Source organism: Rana temporaria, chromosome 10 (assembly GCF_905171775.1).
Source record: "Rana temporaria chromosome 10, aRanTem1.1, whole genome shotgun sequence".
NCBI classification, from domain to species: domain Eukaryota; kingdom Metazoa; phylum Chordata; class Amphibia; order Anura; family Ranidae; genus Rana; species Rana temporaria.
This window is the reverse complement of record NC_053498.1, coordinates 139,333,267-139,359,323: the sequence shown is the minus strand read 5'-3', so window position 1 is coordinate 139,359,323 and position 26,057 is coordinate 139,333,267. Positions and strand designations below refer to the sequence as shown.

General features: G+C 47.2%; 1 protein-coding gene across 1 annotated transcript in view; it reads right to left on the bottom strand.

Annotated features, from left to right (window-relative positions):
* The window catches only part of SLC25A33 (solute carrier family 25 member 33), an 81,200-nt gene extending 58,043 nt beyond the window's left edge, over positions 1 to 23,157 (bottom strand). The window contains exon 1 of the mRNA XM_040326396.1: positions 22,941 to 23,157. Within this exon, the coding sequence (XP_040182330.1) occupies positions 22,941 to 22,984 (44 nt within the window). The 5' untranslated portion in view covers positions 22,985 to 23,157. The remainder of the gene's footprint in view (positions 1 to 22,940) is intronic.
* Between the last annotated feature and the right edge of the window lie 2,900 nt (positions 23,158 to 26,057).

The window sequence follows — 26,057 nt, the reverse complement described above, 5'->3', positions numbered from 1 at the left end:
ATGGAGACTTACATGTGTTATTTGTGGATTGTAACCATCTAGACCATTTTAACCTGGACATACTGTGGTCAATTTGAGGTGAGCAGCTGGGTTCACCAAAGGTGTTTTCATATAACTTTGGTGTTGGCTCAACTATCCTATTTTCATCTATTACGGATCTAAGGATCTCATATATACTTCCTTCAGGACTGTTTTTCGTGTACTTTCCGTATCTTCATTTATTGGCTCCCGCTGCTGTCAATCATATCCAGTGACACGGGAGCCAGGGGGCGGGGTCGAGTCCTGCTGTCAGTAGACGCAGCAGCAGAACTCGGGAGCTGCACGATTGCCCCTGTGGAATGCGTCTCTCCGTGGGGGCACTTGAGAAGAGGAGGGGCCAGGAGCGCCGCAGGGGGGACCCCAGAAGTGGAGGATTGGGGCCACTCTGTGCAAAACCAACTGCACAGAGGAGGCATTTTTTTTGTTTTGTTTTTTAAAGCGGTTCTCCATCCTAAAGTGGAGTCCCGCTGATCGGAACCCTCCCCTCCTCCGGTGTCACATTTGACACCTTTCAGGGGGGAGGGGGTGCAGATACCTGTCTAAAGACAGGTATTTGCACCCACTTCCGGCCCGGCATTCACGGGCAAAAGACGGGCATTCCGTCACATCCCGTCGCCCCCCCGTTGTGTGCTGGGAACACTCGGCTCCCAGCACACAGCGGGAGCCAATCGGCGGGTGCAGCGCGACTCGCGCATGCGCCGTAGGGAACCGGGCAGTGAAGCCGCAGCGCTTCACTTCCTGGTTCCCTCAGCGTGGATGGCGGGGGGAGCAGCAGAGAGACGAGCGATCGCTCGTCCTCTGCTGCGATCAGCGCTGGACTCCAGGACAGGTAAGTGTCCTAATATTAAAAGTCAGCAGCTGCAGTATTTGTAGCTGCTGGCTTTTAATATTTTTTTCCCATGGCACATCCGCTTTAAATAACAAAAGGACGAACCTTTACAATCACTTTAATGATACGCACGTCAAAGTACAATATACTGCACATCACCGCGGATATGTCCTCTCGAGGATTTCCGCGGATTTCTATGCGATGGAGTGTACTCACCATCGCATTGAAATCCGCGCCGAAATCCTCTGGCGATGACGTGTTGCGCCGTCGCCGCGATTATGACGCGGCGACGTGCGCGACGCTGTCATATAAGGAATTCCACGCATGCGTCGAATCATTACGACGCATGCGGGGGATCCCTTCGGACGGATGGATCCGGTGAGTCTATACAGACCAGCGGATCCATCCGTTGGGATGGATTCCAGCAGATAGATTTGTTTGGCATGTCAGCAAATATTCGATCTGCTGGAATCCATCCCAGGGGAGAAATATCCGCGGAAACAGATCCGCTGGAGTGTACACACTATAGGATCTATCCGCTGAAACCCATTTGCTGGGATTTTTCAGCGGATGGATTCTATCGTGTGTATGGGGCCTTAGAATGTGGAAGGACAGTTTGACGCCACACTAAACGCAGTGCGAAATTTTTATATCGCCAGCTATTGATAAAAATGAAACCTACACATAAAGATTGTTTCCATCTCCGAGGAATAGATCAGGATTTCCCGCGTGTATATTTGCGTCAAACTTTGTCCATTACATTTAATCAACAGTGATGATTGGATGAAGCTATAGACGGTGCGTCTGCAAAGTCATATGACAACGTTCCTTTATGAGCCGAGGCCTAAAATAACACGTCAGGTCTGGCTTCTGCTTAACAGGAGGTTACTGCCGGGCAGAACTTCCTCTCTCCTATATACATGGAGGGAAGTTTGAAGGACCGCACAAAGGGACTGCACTGTACTGCTCCTCTCTCTGACCCAACAGACCACATCTCAACAGTACATAGCTCTCCAACTGTCCCTGAAGTCCCTCTCTCCTCCATATTTGCCCCTCATTTTGGTCTGATTCAGGGGGGATAAAAAAACAAAAACAAAAAAAACACAACAACATTTCAACACACCTGTGACCTTGTAACACTAATGAGTCACATGAAACTAGGGAGGGAAAATGGCTAATTGGGCCCAATTTGGACATTTTCACTTAAGGGGTGTACTCACATTTGTTGCCAGCAGTTTAGACATTAATAGCTGTGTGCAGGGCCAATTATGGGGCCCCTTACACAGCTTCAGGCATGGGCCCCCTAGAGAAGAGAACTGGGGGGGGGGGGGTGCTGCCGCCTGAAATTAAGGAGCGGGGGGAGGGGTTGCCGTGAATTGAGAAGCGGGGGGGGCCCCCCCCCCCCCCCTTTAAAAAAAAAAAAAAGTAAATGAATGGATAAACCACATGTGATGCGATGCCACAGAGGAGACGTGAAGGGCGGAGTAACCGTGAGCATGTCTCGCTGTCCTGTTTTTTTGGTGGAGTCTGATGTGGAGGAAAAAAAAAAAGGGGGGGGGGTTGCCACATGGGGCCCTCTGAGCCCTTTAATTAGGAGATTAGATTTTATATATATATATATATATATATATATATATATATATATATATATAATAGGATTTTTTGTACTCACCGTAAAATCCTTTTCTCTGAAGTCCATGGACGGACACAGCTCCTTAAATCTTGACAAGTGGGTTATGTTCCCTGTTTACAGGAGAGGACTAGGCAGAAACATGTTAAATAGTTAAATACATGTTACATTAACAGAGTTGAACAGCCCCACCCAGGGGGCGGTCCCTCCAGACATAACCCTCCTCACTGCAGCTTGCAGCCTCAGTTCGTAACAAGCAGTACAAACCTAAAAAGGAGGGGTGGGAGCTGTGTCCGTCCATGGACTTCAGAGAAAAGGATTTTACGGTGAGTACAAAAAATCCTATTTTCTCTTATCGTCCATGGACGGACACAGCTCCTTAAATCTTGACAAGTGGGACGTCCCCAAGCAGTGTCAAAAAACGAGGGGTGGGAAATATATCAGTAAAAACAATTTTAACTTCACCCCAAAACAAGCAGAGCTCCTCAACGGAGGAGGTGCAACTTTAAACAGCCGCCGGCAAAAACTAGCGGCTGAAAAAAACATCATAAGATGCACTCACAGCAACCATGTAAATTCTGGAAAAAGCGTGAACGGACGAGCAAATCGCCGCCTCGCACACCTGTGAGACCGACGCATGATGTCGGGAAAAAAAAAAAAAAAAACCCAGGAAGCACCAATTGCCCTGGTCGAAAGTGCCGTGACCGGAAAGGGGGGCCCGCCCTTAGGAGCATAGGCCTGTATGACGGCCTGCCCGATCCACCGAGAAATGGTGGTCGACGAGACCGCCAGGCCCTTTTGTGGACCAGACACCGACACAAAAGAGAGTCAGAAGCTCCGAAATGGAGCCGTAGTAGGCTGGTATACCCGCAAAGCGCGTACCACGCCTCAAGTATGAAAGGCCGAAACCTCCTTCGGAAGAAGGGAAGGTCGCGGGCGCACCATCACCTAATCCTTATGGGGGATCAAGCATGGCGGCTTGCAAGACAAGACCGCCAACTCAGAAACCCCTCTAACAGAGGTAAAGGCCACTAAAGGGGCCACCTTCTGAGATAGTGTCAAGAGAAAATCTCTCTGATGTTTCCAAAAGGAAGGTTCCTGAAGAACCGAGAGCACCAGAGTCAAAACTCATGGGGGAAGAGATGGGCCAAGAGGGGAAAGTATATGACAAACCCCTTGCACACAAAAAAAAGGGGACCCACCAGGGAACGGGCCGCAAAAAGGCCACTAAAAGAACACAGCCAAGGCTGAAATCTGCCCCCAAACGGTGCTTTAAGCAATTTTTAGATCCAATCCAAGCTTTAAAAACAGCAGGACCCTGGACATTGAAAGTACGCCCGTGGACGTCACTCCATCCCTTCGCACCAAGAGAGGTGCGACGGTAGATCCTCCGGAAGAAGACTACGGTGCCCTGTTGAGATGACCGAGTCAGACAGACCCTGGTCACCTAAAGTCTGGCTTCCAATAACCATGTTAAGCAAGTCAGTGACTGTACAACAGGAGGAAGTATGGGACCTTGAGACAGGAACCTCCTGCCCTGGCAATCGCCAGGGTGCCTCCGCTACCAGGCGCCCGATATCAGCGTACCAAGGACGCCGAGAGTAATCTGGAGCGATTAGAATCATCGGGATCTCCTCAGCATCCACTCTGTGGAGCGGCCGAGGAAGCAACTACCATGGAGGAATGGCAAAAAATCACCGATACAGACCCCACAGGGCCACCAGCGCGACTGACGCGTCTGTACAAGATCACTAGACCTGGCCACTAACTGACACCCTTGCGGCGGAGACAAGCTGCCAGGAGATCCATGCCATGTGAGGCTCACCTCCTGCAAGGGAGCCGAAACACCCCAAGCACAAAGACCAGTCGCCCTGGTCCAGCATCTGGCGACTCCAGTAGTCTGCCTGCCGGCATACCTGATGGTAGACTGAAGCCACGGCCGTGGCGTTGTCCGGCTGAAACCAGATTGGTCGACCACAAGGAGAAGCATAGCCTGATCGCCTAAAATAGTAGGACAATGAACAGTAGACAGCACCTGGTATTCCCAGGCGGTCTTCCACCAGGCACTAGCCAGGCCCGACCCTGGGTAGCTACCGAGACCAGACACATTCAAGGAGGTGTGGTCATAGGTCCACGCAAGTCCAGCGACTCAGGGCCGACTGGACCCCCCAGTTTTGTGAACCTCCAGGTTCACAACCCGTGAGCTGGCATTCGTCGTAAACACCGACCACTGGAAGGAAGGAACAACTTCCCGGACCGAAGAGTCGGGAATCTCTGTCACCAACTCAGAGAGACTCTGACTAGGTGGCGCACAGGAATCTAATGATTTCAGAGACAAGAGATTTTTACCACCTGGACAGTAGTTCCACTGGAAAACCAGGGTGTGGAACTGGGAATACTGTACCACCTTGAAGTAGGCTACCCACAGACCATGAACCAGCAGGCGCCCGGAGAGAAGACCGATTGCGTGATGCCAATACCTTCTCTGCAGACTGAAGAGTCTGCAATTTCTCCAGGGGAAGAAGGACCTTTGCCACTGAGGAGTCTGGATCAACACTAGATACTCCAACGCTGAGTCGGAACCTAGCATGCCCATAATTTGAACCCTGGGTCGCACACATGTAGGGCAGGCTTGCTGCCACTGAGCTACACTTTCTGGCCTAAACGTTTAACATCCACCCGAATCTTCGGAGGGTCTGAATGGGAATAACCTATCCACTAGGTCGGAGACAGAAGCTGCTCTCAGAAGAAAGTCGTCAAAGTAGCCAATGAGGCAAAGCCTCGCTGTCCCAACAAAATTCAAATAAGTGCGAGCTCCTAGCTGAAAACCCATGGTGCTGACGCCAGATCAAAAGGGAGGGCCACAGGCTGACAGAGACCCTTCTCTCATCACGAAGCACAGAAAAAAACACTGTGACATGTGCAAAACGGGACATGCATGTATGCGTCCCTGATGTCCGAGGACGTCAGGACATCCCCCGGATGAAGCGCAGCTACCACCGAACAAATGGATTCCATGCGGAACTACCCGACGTTCACAAAGGTATTTAGGGCCTGAGGCCCATAGAAAACCCCAAAACTCTCGTCCTGCAGGAAAGGTAAAATTACCTTGCAGCTTAGCAAATCCCACACTGCCCAAGGCAGACCGACGTGCCGGGAGGGGAAGACACAAGGACAGAACTTTGTTCTGTGGATAGGAGGAAACCCTATCTAGTACTCCGAAGAGACCACCTCGCAGACCCACTAATCGGAGAGCAGGGAGGTTTCACTGAATTGTGAACCTGCAAGCCGCCCCTCCCACCTAGAGACAGGGAGGGAAGGCTATATACATTGGCAGGATTTGGGTGCCGGCGTGATCGGCTTATGCACCCAGGGACAGATTAGTCCCCCAGCTGGGCCTTTGACGGCCTGGGAGGGTTGCCCCTAAATAATACACACACACATAGTGTGTATGTATATTATGTAATGTAAGCTGCGCCATAGCGTGGCTACGACAAAATGGGCGCCAATGGGAGTTTTCAATGTAATTGAAAAATCTCCCAAAAAAATAGCGCCAGCGACCACTGAGACCCCAGTGTAGTGGCCACAATAGGCCGCAAGCCAGACCCCAGCATGGTAAACATGGAACGGGTCAGTACTTCGGATCTTCTATCAGTCAGATCCATACAAGTAGGGGTTCCCGCCCGGCGGTGAGGGACTACAAAAGCCCTCAGTGGCTTTTCTCATTCCGCATCTCAGAAGTTATCAAAGAAGGGCACAGAAGGAAAAAACCTACACAGCGGTCTGATTTGTGTGATCCAAAAAAGACCGAGCCCTCGGCGGAAACCCAGCTGCACTATGCAGCTTAGGAGAGTCCCTTGCAGCAGTAAAAAGCGCACCCATAAATGCCTTATTCTGCCTTTTTTTTTTTTTTTTTTTTTTTTTTTTTTAACTAGGTACCTAGTCCATGGCTCCATAACAGAGCATTCCCCAGGGGATAACGGGGGAAGGGGGCACTCTTTTACCGCCCGCCCGCAGTCCACCCCCACCCTGGCACAAACTGTGTCCAGGACTAACAATAAAAACTCTGTGGGAATCACAGGTGCTAACACCTGCTGCCACCACCAGCATGTGGGGAAGGACACAGATACTGACTCCAATATTTACATAGTGTGTATTATAATATGCACACCTGTCCATACAAATAGACAAAAGCTCCTAGAGCCCCATACAGGGCCTCTCACTCACTTGCTGCGCTGACCAGGGGTAACCAGGGGACTCCCTCAGGAGGAGACTGCCCAGTGCTGCCTGTGAGAGGAAAAGAACCGTGAGGTAACTTTTGCAGGGACCTGTGTTTAAACAGGAAAAGCCTCCTAGGGCTGTTTTATTTAAGGACAAGTCACAGATACAGCATAAAAAGCAAAACCATTACAGGTGTCACCAATCAGTCAGCGTCTGCTGAAGTATAATCATAAACATCTGTGCTCATCACAAGGCTTTTTACCTCACAGGAAAGCCCAATACAAAAAAGAAAAAGCACAGGCCAGATAACACAGTCCCCTCAGGAAGGCCCCCTCCCCCCTGACAGCGGCAATGTTAGCAATGCAGCAAGGGAAAGGAGCAGGGAAGGGAGAAGGGACCCCCAAACCCCAGGAATGCCCAGCTGTACCAACCCACCGAAGCAGGAGGGACTGTACTTACCCGTCCGAGCGAGGACTCGCTGACGCATTCCTGACAGACCTACAACCGCAATGGAGGTAGCTGTCGGCCCGGTCCACTGTGATTGAGACAACACCACAGCTCAGTCATATGTGGACCTCGGAGCAAAGCTCACCGGCCACCTCAGGAGTCATGAGGTATGGCGTGGCAGACCAAGCCTCTTTGCAAAGGTGTGCCCACGCTTGCTGGTCGGACTGAGTAGACTACAAGGATCTATAATATCCAGCCTGTCTCTCAGCCAACAGTTGAAAGAAGATTCTTCAAGAAAAAGTAAAGTAAAATAAAATAAAATTTCTCCTCAGGGCGCTGGGCCCAAAGGGAGCCATACGTCCTTCTCCTTTGCTAGGCAGAACGAAACTGAGGCTGCAAGCTGCAGTGAGGAGGGTTATGTCTGGAGGGACCGCCCCCTGGGCGGGGCTGTTCAACTCTGTTAATGTAACATGTATTTAACTATTTAACATGTTTCTGCCTAGTCCTCTCCTGTAAACAGGGAACATAACCCACTTGTCAAGATTTAAGGAGCTGTGTCCGTCCATGGACGATAAGAGAAATATATATTAGGGCTGTGCGTTAAACGCGATATTAACGGCGTTAACGCAAACCCATGTTAACGCCGTCAATATTTTTGTCGCGCGATTAACGCGGGGGGGCTCGGGGTGGACGTGCAGAGTGTGCAGCGGCGCGGCTTACCTTCTCGCTGGATTCACAGGCAAGTTACTCACCTTGTCCCTGGATCCAGCGATGCCACCCCGCTGTGTGATCGGCGATGCCACCCCGCTGTGTGATCGAGCGGGTCCTCCTCGCTCGGCGGGTCCTCCTCGCTCGGCGGGTCCTCCTCGCTCGATTCACAGTGTCTGTGTGCCGCCGATCTCCGTTCCCTGCGACGTTACGACGCACGGGAGAGGAGAACGGCGCCAAATTCAAAAAAGTAAACAAACACCTTACATACAGTATACTGTAATCTTATAGATTACAGTACGGTATGTAAAAAATACACACCCCCCTTGTCCCTAGTGGTCTGCCCAGTGTCCTACATGTACTTTTATAAAATAAAAACTATTCTTTCTGCCTGAAAAACTGTAGATTGTCCAAAAGTGTCCCTTTATGTCAAAAATGGTTTTAGATCAGCTAGAAAACAGCGATCATAAATTATAATCACTTGCAGAATTGTGCGATATTTGTGGGGAAATTCGTCATAAATTAGATAGATTAATCGTGAGTTAACTATGAAATTAATGCGATTAATCGCGATTAAAAATTTTAATCGTTTGACAGCACTAATTATATATATATATATATATATATATATATATATATATATATATATATATATATATATATATATATATATATATATATATATATATATAAATAAAACATTTTTAATTTTTAATGAAAAAAAAAAAAGGGGGGGGGTTGTCTTCCGGGGCCCTGGGGACCTCCGGGCCCCTTACTGCCTGTACCCCCCTGATGGCGGCCCTGGCTGTGTGTTGTTATTTTGAGGGGACAGCAAACTTACACTGTTATACAAGCTGTACACTCACTACACAACATTGTAGCAAAGTGTCATTTCTTCAGTGTTGTCACATGAAAAGATATAATAAAACATTTACAAAAATGTGAGGGGTGTACTTACTTTTGTGAGATACTGTGTATGGAATTTAAATAAAACAAAAATCAAACAAATGAAACTTTGGACAAACACTACAATTAGGAGGAAAAATAAAATAAAAAGTACCCTAGAAAAGAAGCTGCTTTATCTGTACCTACTTCCTGGGGTAATGGACCAACCACCCTTCCTTCCTGTCACCCGTCTGATACGAACCCCCCCCCCCCCTTTGAATGGAGGAGATAATGCTATGCAGTGCTAGGATCAGAGGATGAGAGCAGAGAACAGAGATGGACTCAGTCGCCTCCCAGACAGAAGAAAGGTGGTGGGGGGGGGGACCTCTGACAGCCCGCCTTTCTCCTGTCACAGTGTCGCCGAGTTCTCTGCTTGAGCCAGCAGTCACACTACACTGATGGGGGAGCTTGACAGCACCTTGACACCTGACTGGCAGGTGGCACCTGGGTGCGGGCTGCCCACACCCCCATAGCGCCGCCACTGTGCTGAATTTAACGGTGCTGATCCCCTATTGCAGGGGGGGGGGCACTTGACCCCCTCTTGCCCTTACCTGCGGACGCCTATGTAGGGATGGAATAATGAACCTCATTAACCAGTGTCTGTCCTGCCCGAGATTAGCAGTCTGGATCCAAATGACATTTTTCAGAAATTGAAAAGAAGCGTGTGTCTGGGGGCCACAGCACAGCACCGATAAATAAGGCTTGTTTTATTGCGCCTGTGGTCATGGCGTGCGACATACAACCCAGACCAGGGCTTCAGTTCCTTTATAACAAGACTGCTGTGCTGAGCAGAGGATGCATGGTGCACAGCGATGCCGCAGAGGGGTTATGTAATCTCCATCACACAGGACAGGAGGGAGGGGGGGTTATGTAACTGCAGGGACACAATGCATCACACAGGAGGGGGGGGGGGGGATATGTAACTGCAGGGACACAATGCATCATAGAAGGAACCAGAACATTCCATCGCCGTCCCCTGTAGGTCTGCATTGAGCATCATGGACCACCTAGTTATGTAATACAGAGAGTGACAACACTAGACGGGGGATTTTGTAGAATTTTCCAGCGGCTGAAAACAGAAAGATAATTAGAAAAAAAAAAAAAGGAACTGACAGTCCCGGAAAAACCTTTCAAACGCCAATCTAAAAATAGATCACGGTGTTAATAAAGGTTTACGTCACAGGCCGCCGAGGTGCGATTGTACCCTCCCAGCTACTGTATTTCTTAAAGGGTTAGTCCACTTTTTTTTTTTTTTTTTATTTATTCCAGCTGTAATGTAAAATAAAAAATCCAAGTGAAAGGCAGACCTCTCCAAAGTGATTGTGGCAGGTGGGCGGAGCTGGGAACTCTGCAAAGAGCCCCTTAACTACTTAGAGCGGAGGTTCACCCTCAAAATAAACTTTGTAGTTAACCTATCTCCAGCCTTAATAAAGGCTTGTAGCGTTGTCATTTTTTTTTTAAATGTGGACACTTACCTGTCTTCAGCCACACTTCCGGGTCTTCTTCCTTGCGGGGAGTGGGCGTGTCGCTTCTTTTCCCCCCGACGGGGAGCTCTGCGCAATGTCTCCTGGGAGTGAGTGTTGATCCTCCCAGGAGACGATTGACGTGCGGGTAAAGCGCGTCATCGCCTTCTGAAAATATCCGACGGGGACTCGGCTCTTTACGGCGCCTGCCGTGTAGAGCTGACTGCGCAGGCGCCGTAAAGTGCCGAGTCCCCCTCGGATATTTTCGGAAGGCGATGACGCTCTTTACCCGCACGTCAATCATCTATGCGTCGTATTAGGAACGCCTACTCCCCCGGGGGGCGAGAACCCAGAAGCCGGGTGAAAACAACGAAAAAAACGTAAGTACAGCGGAAAAAAAATAAAAAATCCAGCATACTGTTGATGTCAGCAGTATGCTGGATGTAACGGTATGTAGATGTTTTAGGGTGAACCCCCGCTTTAAGCCCTGGACCATTTTGTTGCTAAAGGACCAAACCCCTTTTTACGATTCCGCACTGCATCGCTTTAACTGACAATTGCGTCAGTTTTTTTTTACCACAAATTGAGCTTTCTTTTGGTGGCATTTGATCACCTCTGCGGTTTTTGATTTTGTGCGCTATAAACAAAAAAAAAAAAAAAAAACAATATTTTTTTCCTTTCTGCTATAATAAAATATCCCCCCAAAAAATATATATAAAAAAAAAAAAAAAATTTCCCCCCTCAGTTTAGGCAGTTTTTAAACAAAAATAACGCAATAAGCGTTTGATTGCTTTGCGCAAAAGTTACAGCGTCTACAAAATGGGGGATAGTTTTATGGCATTTTTATTATTATTATTTTTTTTTTTTTACTAGTAATGGCGGCGATCAGCGATTTTTATCGTGACTGCGACATTATGGCGGACATATTGGACACCTTTGACACTATTTTGGGACCATTGTCATTTTTACAGCGATCATTGTTATAAAAATAAAAAAAAACACTGACCCGCTTCTCAGCCAATCAGGTGCACTGGTCTGGTTACCGGTCACCCGATTGGCTGAAGCGACAGTCACTATGTCATAGCAGAAGACCAAAGAGGATGGAAGAAGGGAGAAGACATCGAGGACAGCTTTGACCGAGACAGGTAAGTGCCGGGCGGTGGGGGGCCCTAGGCACACTGGCGGCATTTAATGGGGCAAATCTGGCCGCACACTGGCGGCATTTGATGGGGCAAATCTGGCGGCATTTGATGGGCACACTGACAGCATTTGATAGGGGAAATCAGGCAGCACACAGGCAGGATTTGATGGGGCAAACTGGCAGCACACTGAAGGCATTTTGATGGGGCAAACTGGCAGCACACTGAAGGCATTTTGATGGGGAAAATTTGGCAGCACACTGGCAGCATTTGATGGGGCAAATCTGGCAGCATTTGATGGGGCAAATCTGGCAGCATTTGATGGGGCAAATCTGGCAGCATTTGATGGGGCAAATCTGGCAGCATTTGATGGGGCAAATCTGGCAGCATTTGATGGGGCAAATCTGGCAGCATTTGATGGGGCAAATCTGGCAGCACACTAGCGGCATTTGATGGGGCAAATCAGGCAGCACACTGGCAGCATTTGATGGGGCAAATCAGGCAGCACACTGGCAGCATTTGATGGGGCAAATCAGGCAGCACACTGGCAGCATTTGATGGGCACACTGATGGCATTTGATGGGAGAAATCAGGCAGCACACTGGCTGCATTAGATGGGCACACTGGCGGCATTTGATGGGCACACTGGCAGGATTTGATGGGCACACTGGCAGCACACTGAAGGCATTTGATGGGGAAAATCTGGCAGCAATTGATGGGGCACACTGGCAGCAATTAATGGCTACAGTAGCCGTGTTTGATTTTTTTTTTTCAGTTTGTTTGCCCACAGTTATGCCCCCATAAACCTAAGAGATGTGTTGAAGCCTCGGGGGGTGGGCACGACTGCCAAGCAACTAGGCTCTTTTCAGAATGACCGATATAACACAGGAAGCCTTCAGCCAGCATCTTGGTAAACCACATTAGGATCAGTAGTTGCCCAGCACCAGCGACTTGCCCACAGCTGGTTTATCAAAATGTATTCTGTAACATCTGGCAAGGAAAAGGGTTAAGAGAAACGATTTTAAGCTTGGGCGGAAATCGCGTCTGACTCACCACAAAGCTGAATATATTTAAAGAAACGTGTGAATAGTTCCTCCACGCTCATTGTGACACACAAGTATGTCATGCCATCCTCGTCACACGACCGGCACATCACAAGAGGCTCCTTTCTGGGTCACTGTAATAAATCGCGGCATGGCGCTCACCGCGGTCTGAGAACACACGTGTCTGTCTATAGAGCGCCGACGGCTAGAATTATCCTCAAGCCGACATATAATAAAGAAAAACCAGGAGCAGATCAAACACCAGGGACTCGGATTCAGCTTTGCCTTGATTTACAGGAGGCTCTTCTAGAAAGATCTGATCCTTTCCATACTCAGCTGCTGCAATAGATCTTTCATCACCAAAGACGCCATTCATTACAAACACGATCAGTAGCCACAACCTTCCGGCAGAACTCCAGCCAAAAACAACAGCATGGAAATGAATAGTCTACTAAAAGATTAAGGGTGAAGTAACAAAAACAGCTTTTGCTGCAATAATTATCTTCAATCCAGAGACTTCCCCTGCAGTACTGACTTCCTGCCACTATATGTCTTTATTCAGCATAATTAAACACATGGGGGTAGATTCAGGAAGCTTTTAAATCTGTGCCGTAATTTCAAATCTGTGCCGGCGTATCGTTACGCTGATTCTTAAAGGCAGATACGCTTAAAAAATAGGCTTCCTCCGCCGACGTAACTTGAATGCGGCGGCGTAGAATTGTGTGCAATATTACGTTGGCCGCTAGGGGCGCTTCCGTTGTTTTTGGCGTAGAATATGCAAATTACCTAGATACGCCGTGTGACGGTATCGGTATGATATCCCCGTCAAGCATTCCCTCTTCTCCATACAAGAACATCACAGGATTCCCCACACATGAGTCAAGACTGGATGCTGGAACCAAGACACTTTATTGACACAAAAACTCAGCTTATATGTGGTTACAACCTGTTAGGAACGCCCCCCTCACACAGTGGGGTTTCCCATACAGATTATAGGAGACAAGTCGGAGCCGACCATGCAGACACGTTTCTTTAGATAAAGACATCAGGGGAGTTAATTAATACACTGAAGCAATCAGAATAATTAACATACTACTTCTCTAATCATTTAGCCTGATGATACAATACACATCTTTTAAGGGTAAACACAGATCTTCTTTACACAACACAATAGATCAATTAACCTTTAGAATAGTGAGGGGACATTAGCACGTCAATAACCGGTCAGAGGAATGAATCACACATGAAATTCCTTTCTACCTCTACCCATGGCTAGCAGGGAGCAGTACACTGAGACATATAGGCAAATGTATCACAATGGCCCCCCTTTTGCTCCCTGCTCCGGCAAATCCGGTTGGACCTTTCCTGGTCCAGTAGGGTTGACGGGTTTAGAGCTTTTAGTCCGAGGTTAACTCCGTTTGGCATGACTGACCTCCCTTGGCAACTGCTTCAGACTCAGGTATGTCACCGGGTCGTCAGATCACACGCCGGTCAGTCCCCAAGTCTTTGTGCGATCTGCAAAGTCACCAGAAGTCAGTGTGAAGACAGCGAATGGGTCTGTGCGCCGCCATCTAGGTGTCCCGCTATGGGAGGGGGCAGGTTATGGCTCTGAAGTGACAATCACAGGAGATTCATAAAAAGAAAAAGTTATATTTGTGGAAATGCTGTAGCACTGGTGCTCAGAGTCCGGGGGGGGGGGGGGAGAGGGGACTCCCCATAAGCCCCATAAGGTCAGCCACCCCCTGCTCCCTCCGCAGCCGTCGGTTCTCCTCTTTGAGCTTCTCCAGCTCCATCTCCAGTTCATGGAGCCTGGGGGGGTCAGCCCGCTGTGACCTCAGGTGGTTGTTCTCCTCCTCCATGCGGCTTATGCACTCCTCCAGCTCTATGTACTCACGGATCAGATCCTGCAGGCTTTCCACGTGGTCCATCATCAGGAACTGGGTGGTGGTGTAAGGGGCCACCGGTGGGCCCTTGGCGAACATCTCGGCCCGCATCTGGGGCGCCCGCTGCGATTCCATCTCCTCCAGTCGCTTCTTCTCCTCCCAGGTCCGCTGGTTATATGACTTCCAGGACCTCTTCTTCTTGGAGGGTAGCTGGCGGTGCCTCTTTCTGCCCAGCTCCCTCCAAGGCCCCTCCGGCTCATGGCTGTCGCCCATGACCAGCTGACAATGGTGTTCCCTGTTGTCCGTAATAACAGATTGTACCATGAGGGCTTCGTAAGGGGTGCCCAATGGTTCTTCCTGACCCAGCTCCTGGGGATCCCAAGCCGAGTCTACACAATGGGCTGCTGCTGGTGGGCGGTACCCAGGTTGAGACCAATTTGACCTGGTGTTGTCATTCATGGGGCAATTCTGCTTGAAGTGACCCAACTGTTTGCACCGGAAGCAGCGTTGTTCGTTGTCCTCCTGGCGTGGGTAGCGAGGGCTATATGTCATCGGTCTGTTAGGCGGTTGGTATCTAGCGGCTGGTGGGTGTGAGGGCGCCGTTGGTTGTGGGGGTTGTACCCGTGGTGTGACCTGGTTTGTCTTGCGAGTATCCGCATATTCATCCGCCAACTTCGCGGCCTCTGGTAGAGTCATGGGCCTGCGATCTCTCACCCAATCCTTGACGTCCGTCTGGATGTGATTGTAAAATTGCTCCAGGAGCATTAGTTGCAAAATGTCCTCTGCGGTGGTGGCCTGGCTGCTGTTAACCCAGTTAGAGGCCGACAGGGACAACTGGCATGCCCATTCTGCGTAAGAGTCTTTCGTGGTTTTGCGTGAGTCCCTGAACTTCTGTCGGTGGGACTCTGGGGTTACCGCATAACGAGCCAGGAGCACTTCTTTAACCCTGGCGTAGCTATGGATATCCTGATCTGGCACGGTCCGGAAAGCATCAGAAGCTTTGCTTGACAGTTTGCCTGACAATATTGCAACCCACTCTCTTCTAGCTATTCGGTGCAGGTTACATTGTCGCTCAAAATCCGCCAGGTAGTTATCAATTTCACAGTCCTTTTCATCAAAAGCTTTAAAAGCGCTAAACGGAATCTTCCTTGCGTCTGCTGTGCTGTACTCACTGTTCGGAGAAGGTGCGGCTGCTTGTTGGACTGCTGCCAGTTTTAACTGTAGTTCTGCGTCCCTTATTTGTTTATCCTTCTGTAGTTCTGTGTCTCTTATTTCTTTAGCCTCCTTCGCTAACAGGTCCATCACTCTCAGCACCACATCTGCCGTTGGGTTCGGGCCGAACCACGCTAGCTTCTCTCTCATTAGCTTGTTGGCTGGCGATTCCTCCTCCTGAATCACTGGTGTCTCCATCTCTTGTACTGCTGGCGTTGCTGCAATCCCGTCCTCCTGGTCTAGCTCCATTGATTCTGCTATGATGACCCGCTTGGTTTTGTTGCTAGCAATCCTTCCACGAACTTCCAGTAGTTCTTCCAGTGTCTGCTTGGAATCCGGGTGTAAAGGAGAGTAGAAGGGAAAATCCCACTGCTACCAACCAATTGTGACGGTATCGGTATGATATCCCCGTCAAGCATTCCCTCCTCTCCATACAAGAACATCACAGGATTCCCCACACATGAGTCAAGACTGGATGCTGGAACCAAGACACTTTATTGACACAAAAACTCAGCTTATATGTGGTTACAACCTGTTAGGAACGCCCCCCTCACAGTGGGGTTTCCCATACAGATTATAGGAGACAAGTCGGAGCCGACCATGCAGACACGTTTCTTTAGATAAAGACATCAGGGGAGTTAATTAATACACTGAAGCAATCAGAATAATTAACATACTACTTCTCTAATCATTTAGCCTGATGATACAATACACATCTTTTAAGGGTAAACACAGATCTTCTTTACACAACACAATAGATCAATTAACCTTTAGAATAGTGAGGGGACATTAGCACGTCAATAACCGGTCAGAGGAATGAATCACACATGAAATTCCTTTCTACCTCTACCCATGGCTAGCAGGGAGCAGTACACTGAGACATATAGGCAAATGTATCACACGCCGATTCACAAACGTACGTACGGCTGGCGCAATTTGTTTACGTTAGGCTTTTTCGGAGTAACGTTGCTCCTGCTATTAGGTGGCGCAGCCAATGTTAAGTATGGACGTCGTTCCCGCTTCGAAATTTGAATTTTTTACGTTGTTTGCGAATAGGGCTGGACGAAATTTACGTTCACATCGAAAGCAATGACGATTTGCGTCGAATTTCGAGCACTGGGATTTTTTCACGAACGGCAAAAAAATTTGTAAAAAACATAAAATACGCGGGGTCAACCTAATTTAATTAAAACACGCCCCCTCAACATGATTTGAATGACGTGCACTTACGCCGGCCCCATTTATGCTACGCCGCCGTAAGTTAGGAGGCAAGTGCTTTGTGAATACAGCACTTGCCTCTCAAATCTACGGCGGCGCAGCGTAAATACGATACGCTTCGCCGCCGTAAGAAGGGGCGCAGCTACCTGAATCCAGCCCATGTTCTGGAGACGCCCCCAGCATTGAGTGACCATTGAAAGGAGAAGCAGCACAGAGATGAGCCCGTCTGTCACTCTGCGCTGACTGGCTCCTTGCGTTGCTGCTTATTTTCATACTCCAGCCCTGCTGTATAAAGACCAATACCATTTGTTTACTTACACTACTTGTATTAAAAAGAAATACAGGAAACTACTTCTCGCAACTTTTTTTTTTTATATAGTATCAAATATACATATATTTTGCTAATAAACAACATTTCTAATCATATGAAGTTAACAACAAGAGTTCCCTTTACACCTGAACTTGCGGAGTTCCCTTTCACTGTAAGGGGGGGGGGGGGGGACTCTGGGGACTCTTACATAAGGGATGCTCTGAGAACCCCGATTTAGAAGGAACACTGAGAACTCTGATGTAAGGGAGAACTCTGGGGACTCTTACATAAGGGATGCTCTGAGAACCCCGATTTAGGGGAGAACTCTGGGGACTCTTACATAAGGGATGTGAGGACTCTGATGTAAGGGATGCTCTGAGAGCCCCGATTTAGGGGGAACACTGAAAACTCTGATGTACTGAAGAACTATGGGGACTCAAACATAAGGGATGCTCTGAGAACCCCGATTTAGGGGGAACACTGAGAACTCTGATGTAAGGGAGAACTCTGGGGACTCCAATATAAGGGATGCTCTGAGAACCCCGATTTAGGGGAGAACTCTGGGGACTCCAATATAAGGGATGCTCTGAGAACCCCGATTTAGGGGAGAACTCTGGGGACTCCAATATAAGGGATGCTCTGAGAACCCCGATTTAGGAGGAACACTGAGAACTCTGATGTATGGTGAGGACTCTGATGTAAGGGGAAACACTGTGGCCTCTGGTGTTAAAGGGAACTTAATGTAAGGGGTGCTCTGAGAACTCGGATTTACCTTAGTGTACTCACTCAGAGGCAGGAGAGAGAAGGGGGGGGGGGGGAGACTTCAGTCACAGACAGGGATGGATGGTGAGCTCAGTCACCCCTTGGCAGTCTGCACCTCTCATCCAGATGTATCCGAGGATGCTGGACTTCAAATTCCCAGCACCCACTTAACTTTTCTGAGGCACAGCGCTGGGGATTGGAGTGTGGGCAGACACACAGGGGTGGGGGGAGAGGTGCAGGTCAAGCCCTCCATCCTCTGTGTGTTTGGGGGTGGGGGTTAAGCCGATTAAACTTCAGCTTTCAGAGCGCAGTCATACCAGCCTGCACACTAAAACAGACTTTTTTTAAAACTTTATTTAAAATGTCACAACATGACATTTCATCCATTTCTTTGCACCACGGTGCGATGGGAAGTACAGACATGAGTTAGGTTGTGGTGCAAAAATGTAGACGACATGCTGCTCCACAACGCAGCATTGTATGGCAAGGGCCGGTTCACGCTTCTGCGACGTCCGAAATCGGATGCGATTCATACCGCAGTGCAAGTCACATGCGGATCTCTGTGCGATGCAATTTCAGCCATACAGATAGTGTGGCTAAATTTGTATTGCATAATTTGTATCGCATTCGGACCAAACTCGCACGGAAGCCTTTTTTTTTAGCCCGCAGCAGAATCGGATCGCAAGGATACACCCATACGATCCGATTCCTGTCCGAGTTTGCAGATCACGCTGTGATACGCAAACTGATTTTGGGGGCGTCAATAACTTTTAACCGACGCTCCTAGCAGTTTGCATAGGGCAGTGTGAACTTCTACATGATCACAAGCAACAAAGCACAAGCAACAAATCCAGTGTGCTCAGCAGTGTGCTGCTCACATAGGGCTTGTGGCTTGTTCACTTCCCCTGTAATGACCAACACTGGCCAGCAGAGGTCCATGTAAAGACCAAGTCACAGCCATGTGCCAAAAACTTCTCATGTGACCTTCGCAGGACCCCAAAGGACCTTTAAAAACGTCAGGCTTCTAGGAAACCATGTTCTTTTTTTATATTACCATGGGAGCAAAAAGTCCCGGAATCCAGCCAGCACAGACGGGGTTAACCAGCACATCATTTGAGCCTGTGTGGCCCCCGATCGCCTCAATCATTAACAAGGACATGGAATGGCGCCGTGTATCCGGTGTGTGCGCCATTAAATATACATGGGAATGGTGAACCTGCACCCGTCTCTGACACGCCAGGAGGGTCGGTGGGCACTTTATTTACTAACAGACGATCCAGCAAGGATCCACGTAATGCCACAATGTTCCATCGGGACGTTCCACTGTGTTTATTTGTATTTCCTGTTTACATATTTCCAACGTAATGCACAGACCTTGTAAGAAGTACACGGGACTATTCACCTGGGTCTGAGCTCAAAGGAGCTTACAATCTAATGCCGGGAACCCCATCAGGGCTGCTGTGATCGAAAGCTGTGCCTGTGCATTGTGGAAGGAAACAGAAGAGGAAAGTTCTGATCCCAGGACTGCGGTGCTGCAAGACCTCACTGCCCATAACAACAACACTGGGCATGCTTTGGTCTCCAAGAACTACAAGTCCCAGCATGCTATAAAAAGGAACTATAACGCAATATAGGTGATCCCTGTATGTTATTAAAAAAAAACACTAAACTCCAATCTAGGCGATACCAGTAGGTCATAAAAAGGAACTATACCTCAATCTATGCAATGCCAATATACCATAAAAAAGGAGCTATACCCCAATCTATGCAATGCCAATATACCATAAAAAAGGAACTATACCTCAATCTAGGCAATGCCAGTATACCATAGAAGGAACTATACCCCAATCTAGGTGATCCCAGTATACCATAAACAGGAACTACACCCCAATCTAGGTGATCCCAGTATACCATAAACAGGAACTACACCCCAATCTAGGCGATACCAGTATACCATAGAAGGAACTATATCCTAATCCAGGCGATCGCAGTATACCATAAAAAGGAGCCATACCCCAATCTAGATAATCCCCCCCCCCCCCCATGTACTGTAAAAGAACTATACCCCAATCTTTGCAATCCTAGTATACCATAAAGGGAACTATACTCTAATCTCAGTGATCCTGGTATAGCATAAACAGGAATTACACCCCAATCTAGGTGATGCCAGTATACAGGAACTACACCCCAATCTAGGTGATCCCAGTATACAGGAACTACACCCCAATCTAGGTGATCCCAGTATACAGGAACTACACCCCAATCTAGGTGATCGCAGTATACCATATACAGGAACTACACCCCAATCTAGGAGATCCCAGTATACCATAAAAAGGGAACTACACCCCAATCTAGGTGATCCCAGTATACAGGAACTACACCCCAATCTAGGTGATCCCAGTATACCATATACAGGAACTACACCCCAATCTAGGTGATCCCAGTATACCATAAAAAGGGGACTATACCCCAATCTATGTGATCCCAGTATACCATATACAGGAACTACACCCCAATCTAGGTGATCCCAGTATACCCAATACAGGAACTACACCCCAATCTAGGTGATCCCAGTATACCCAATACAGGAACTACACCCCAATCTAGGTGATCCCAGTATACCATATACAGGAACTACACCCCAATCTAGGTGATCCCAGTATACCATATACAGGAACTACACCCCCAATCTAGGTGATCCCAGTATACCATATACAGGAACTACACCCCCAATCTAGGTGATCCCAGTATACCCAATACAGGAACTACACCCCCAATCTAGGTGATCCCAGTATACCATATACAGGAACTACACCCCCAATCTAGGTGATCCCAGTATACCATATACAGGAACTACACCCCAATCTAGGTGATCCCAGTATACCATATACAGGAACTACACCCCAATCTTGGTGATTCTCAGTTGCCACAGCACTGCAAGTAACAGCAAACAACAAAAAACACTCAATCTGCATACAATCCCATGGCATAGGGGTCAGGATAGCAGAATATCAGCCAATGTAGAACTAGAAGGATCAGCGACAAAGAGCTTTTATACAACGTAGAACTACAAGTCTCAGAAAACCATCAGAGAACACGGCTGAACCTTCCTCTGTGTCAGTGCCGGTCCCATCACACATGAACTACAAGTCTCAGCATACAACACATATACTCCAGGGGGTTGTGGCACCACAAGTCACAGCAAGCCACGACAAAAAAAGTATAAACCCCAGGCTTAGACTGAGGCATGGCATGCTGATACTTGTAGTTCTTCAACCTCTGCCAATATCAGGCTACTGGCTGCCCCTTTCACACGAGGGGGCGGATCCGCTCAGCCAACTCAGTGGGAGAAACATCATCATTATTATGAATGAGTGAGAAAATATACACAATGCAATACAATGTAACTATGAAGAGAGAAGAGTCATTTATATCAAATGAAATGATAGGAGTCATAGTATAAAAACGTTGTGATACTATGGAACTAGAAAGTATCATGTGGGATGGTAAAAAAAAATTATATATATATATATATATATATATATATATATATATATTTTATTATTATTATACTATGTAACTATGAGGAGGAGTTGTAGAAAGAAGTCACGGAAATACAACAAAAAATGAATAGGAGTTATAATAAGAAATCACAGAAATACAATGTAACGATGAATGAATAGAAGCTCTAGTGAGAAAGCATGGCAATACAACGCAACCATGCGTTGATAGGAGCTATAGTAAGGAATCGTGGAATTACAATGTAACCATGAATAAATACAAGCTATTGTAAGGAATCATGGAATTACAATGCAACTACCAATCAGGAGTCATAATAAAGGAATCATGGAAATACAACGTAACCATGAATTAACAGAAGCTATAGTAAGGAGTTATGCAAATACAATGTAACCATGAAATAGAAGCTATTGTAAGGTATCATGGAAATACAAGGCAACTACAAATCAGGAGTTATAGTAAGGAATGTAAACAATGTAACCATGAACTAATAGAAGCTATTGTAAAGAATCAGAAATACAATGCACCTATGAATCAGGGGTTATAGTAAGGATTAATAGAAATTACAATGCAACTATGAATCAGGAGGTATTGTAAGGAATCATGGAATTACAATGTAACCATAAATGAATCTGAAGATATACAGTAGTAAGAAAGCATGGAATTACAATGTAACCACAATAAATAGATAGAAGCTATTGTAAGGAATCATGGAGATACTATAACCCCTGATTTGTAGTTACAATGCATCTCCATGATTCCTTACAATAGCTTCTATTATTTTGTGGTTACATTGTAATTCCACTAATCCTTACTAGAACCCCTGATTTGTAGTTACAAGGATTAGTGGAATTACAATGTAACCATAAAATAATAGAAGCTATTGTAAGGAATCACGGAGATACTATAACCCCTGATTTGTAGTTACAATGTAAGGATTAGTGGAAATACAATGTAACCATGAAGTAATAGAAGCTATAGTAAGGAATCATGGAATTACAATGTAACCATGAAATTATAAAAGCTATAGTAAGGAATTATAGAAATACAATGTAACTGTAGTAATAAAACAATGTGATACAATGGATCTATGAATGATTGGGATTTATAGTAATAAAGGGAACACAATGTAACTATGTATGGAGGGGGGTGATAAAACAATGTTACAATGTAGCTGTGAATGTAAGATGGAGATACAATGTATGGGTGATTGGAGGAGATGTCGGGGTGTGTGGGGAGGTCGGTGTGGTCCCGGGTGTGAGTGTCGGAGGAGATGAGGTGCGGTGCTGTGTGATGAGATAGAGATAGATATGAAGGATACACAATAATATATATATATATATATATATATATATATATATATATATATATATATATATATATATATATATATATATATATATATATATATATATATGAAGGACACACAACAATAATATATATAGGAAGGATATAATAATATATATATATATATGTATGAAGGAAGGAGACACAATAATATATATATAGGAAGAAGGACACATAATATAAGAAGAAGCACAGACTCCGGTGTCACTCCGGTGTCACGCTTACCCTCCGGCCAGGAGGTGTAGTAGGGTGTCCTTGCTCGGTGCCATGTCTCGGGGACGGATGTGAGTCTCAGGCTCTCATGCTCTCTCCTTCCTCCTCCCCCCCCGGTCTCCCGCAACTGTCACTCCTCTGACCGGCAGAAGCCGGTTTTCTTTCCGCAGCCGGGCTGGTGATCTCGCGTCATCCGAGCCGGGAGGGGGTGCGCTGCTGTGACAGCGCCGGAGGGGGCGGGGCCAAAGGGGGTACTGGCGGGACCAGCCATAGAGAGGAGAGGGGGCGCGGTGGGGGCGTTGTCCGTGACGTCGGAGACGGGCTTGCCGAAAGTTGCGCGAGGTTGCAAGGTGTGCGGTCCAATTACAGCGAGGGGGGGAGGGGCGATCACATGTCACGGTCATAGAAGAATCCACTGCGTGCCATATCCATATCCATCTGTATTATACAGTCTGTATACACCCCATACATCGTATTCTTCTATCCTCATCATATTATATTACTGTATACACCCCATACATCGTATTCTTCTATCCTTATTATATTACTGTATACACCCCATACATTGTATTCTTTTATATATTGTATTTTATATTATATTGTGTACATTGTATATTATAATCATATTATGTACATTGTATATTATATTATATTATATTGTGTACATTGTATATTATATTGTGTACATTGTTTATTATAATTATATTATGTACATTGTATATTATATTATATCACATGGTATATTATGTATACTGTATGTTATATTGCATATCATATTATGTATATTGTGTATTTTTTATTCTATTACATTTATTCAGTATTATATCATATTATGTATACTGTGTTATATTATATATTATGTACATTGTGTATAATGTTATATTATATTATACTGTATATACCAAATGTTATATCATATTATGTATGTCGCATTGTATATTATGTATATTGTGAATTTCCTTGCCGGAATAAAAAATCTCCTGCGCGATACCCAGAAGACACGCCGACGCAACATGTCAGCTACCTCGGCGTGGACCAGGTGAGTTACCGAAGCCTCGTTCTAAGGTGAGTATTTCATAATGAGCTAGTATGCGGTGCATACTAGCTCATTATGCCTTTTTCCCAGGGCCGATCCGAGGCGGGTGCGCGGGATGCAGTTCCCCCAGGCGCCATAGAGGTCAGGGTGCTCAAGTGCCAGAGTGCTCCCCTCCCTCCACCTCTCCTTGTCGGTGTCCCACTGGACACCGCTGGTCAACGCAGCACAGCCGCTCTCTCCGCCGGTCACCGCCACCCTGTTTCCTGCCCTTGCCCCTCCTGTCAGAGGAGATCGAAGCGGCTGTCTCAATGACGTCGTTGGGGGTGGGGCGGTCCGTGGCGTGCAGTGTCGGCAATGCATTTGTTGATCTCTCTGTGTCACGATCTTCTTCTCCACCCGGGCGGAGCAGCTCCACACTGCCCTCTCCTCTCCAGCTGCCGCCCGGGTGGGGTTTGTCCTGAGGGGGGGGGGGGGCTGTACTAATGGAGGGGGGTTTGTACTAATGGAGGGGGTCTGTACTAATAATGGAGGGGGGTCTGTACTAATGGAGGGGTGGTTTGTACTAATGGAGGGGGGTTTGTACTAATAATGGAGGGGGGTCTGTACTAATAATGGAGGGGGTCTGTACTAATAATGGAGGGGGGTCTGTGCTAATGGAGGGGGGTCTGTGCTAATGGGAGGGTCGGTTTGTGGGGTGGTCTGTACTAATGGAGGGGGGTCTGTACTAATAATGGAGGGGGGTCTGTGCTAATGGAGGGGGGTCTGTGCTAATGGGAGGGGGGGTTTGTGGGGTGGTCTGTACTAATAGAGGGGGGGTCTGTACTAATAATGGAGGGGGGTCTGTACTAATAATGGAGGGGGGTCTGTACTAATAATGGAGGGGGGTCTTTGCTAATGGAGGGGGGTCTGTGCTAATGGGAGGGGTGGTTTGTGGGTGGTCTGTATTAATAGAGGGGGGTCTGTAGTAATAATGGAGGGGGTCTGTACTAATAATGGAGGGGGGTCTGTACTAATAATGGAGGGGGTCTGTACTAATAATGGAGGGGGTCTGTGCTAATGGGAGGGGTGGTTTGTGGGGTGGTCTGTACTAATGGAGGGGGGGGTCTGTACTAATAATGGAGGGGGGTCTGTACTAATAATAGAGGGGGGTCTGTACTAATAATGGAGGGGGGGTCTGTACTAATAATGGAGGGGGGTCTTTGCTAATGGAGGGGGGTCTGTGCTAATGAGAGGGGTGGTTTGTGGGGTGGTCTGTACTAATGGAGGGGGGTCTGTGCTAATGGAAGGGGTGGTTTGTGGGGTGGTCTGTACTAATGGAGGGGGTGGTTTGTGGGGGGTTCTGTACTATCCATCCAATGACACCTGTATGTGATGGTCTGTAGAGGAGGCAGTCATAAATGAGCATGTTCTACATTTCCAAACCATTTCCAGTATGTTGTAGGTAAGTGCACACTTGTAACTTATTTTCCTCCTGGTGTTACAAGACAAAAAGTCACTAAAAAGCTATCCGCCCCTCCATGAGACATATCCCGAGACACACAATCTACAGACTGCTCCACCCTGAAGGGTTATTTGGGGAAACTGCTGATCAGTATAGTTCTGACAAATAGATTTACTGTGTTATAAGATAAGGGTGCAGACTGCTATACACACCGACTCACAAAGGAATGGACGAGGAGGTTTGGGTTCAAGAAGACTGATTGTATTATATTATGTTTTTGGTGAAAAGACCAGAGCATGGAGAATAAGAAGGCCTCCTAGATGAGTATTAGGTTAAACACCAGCCCAGACTTTATTTTTGAGTTATAGATAGCATAGGCTTAATTGGTGATCAGTGAGAAGAATGTCCCTTACATTGGTGATCAGTGAGAAGAATGTTCCTTACATTGGTGATCAGTGGGAAGAATGCTCCTTACATTGGTGATCAGTGGGAAGAATGTCCCTTACATTGGTGATCAGTGGGAAGAATGTCCCTTACATTGGTGATCAGTGAGAAGAATGTTCCTTACATTGGTGATCAGTGGGAAGAATGCTCCTTACATTGGTGATCAGTGGGAAGAATGTCCCTTACATTGGTGATCAGTGGGAAGAAT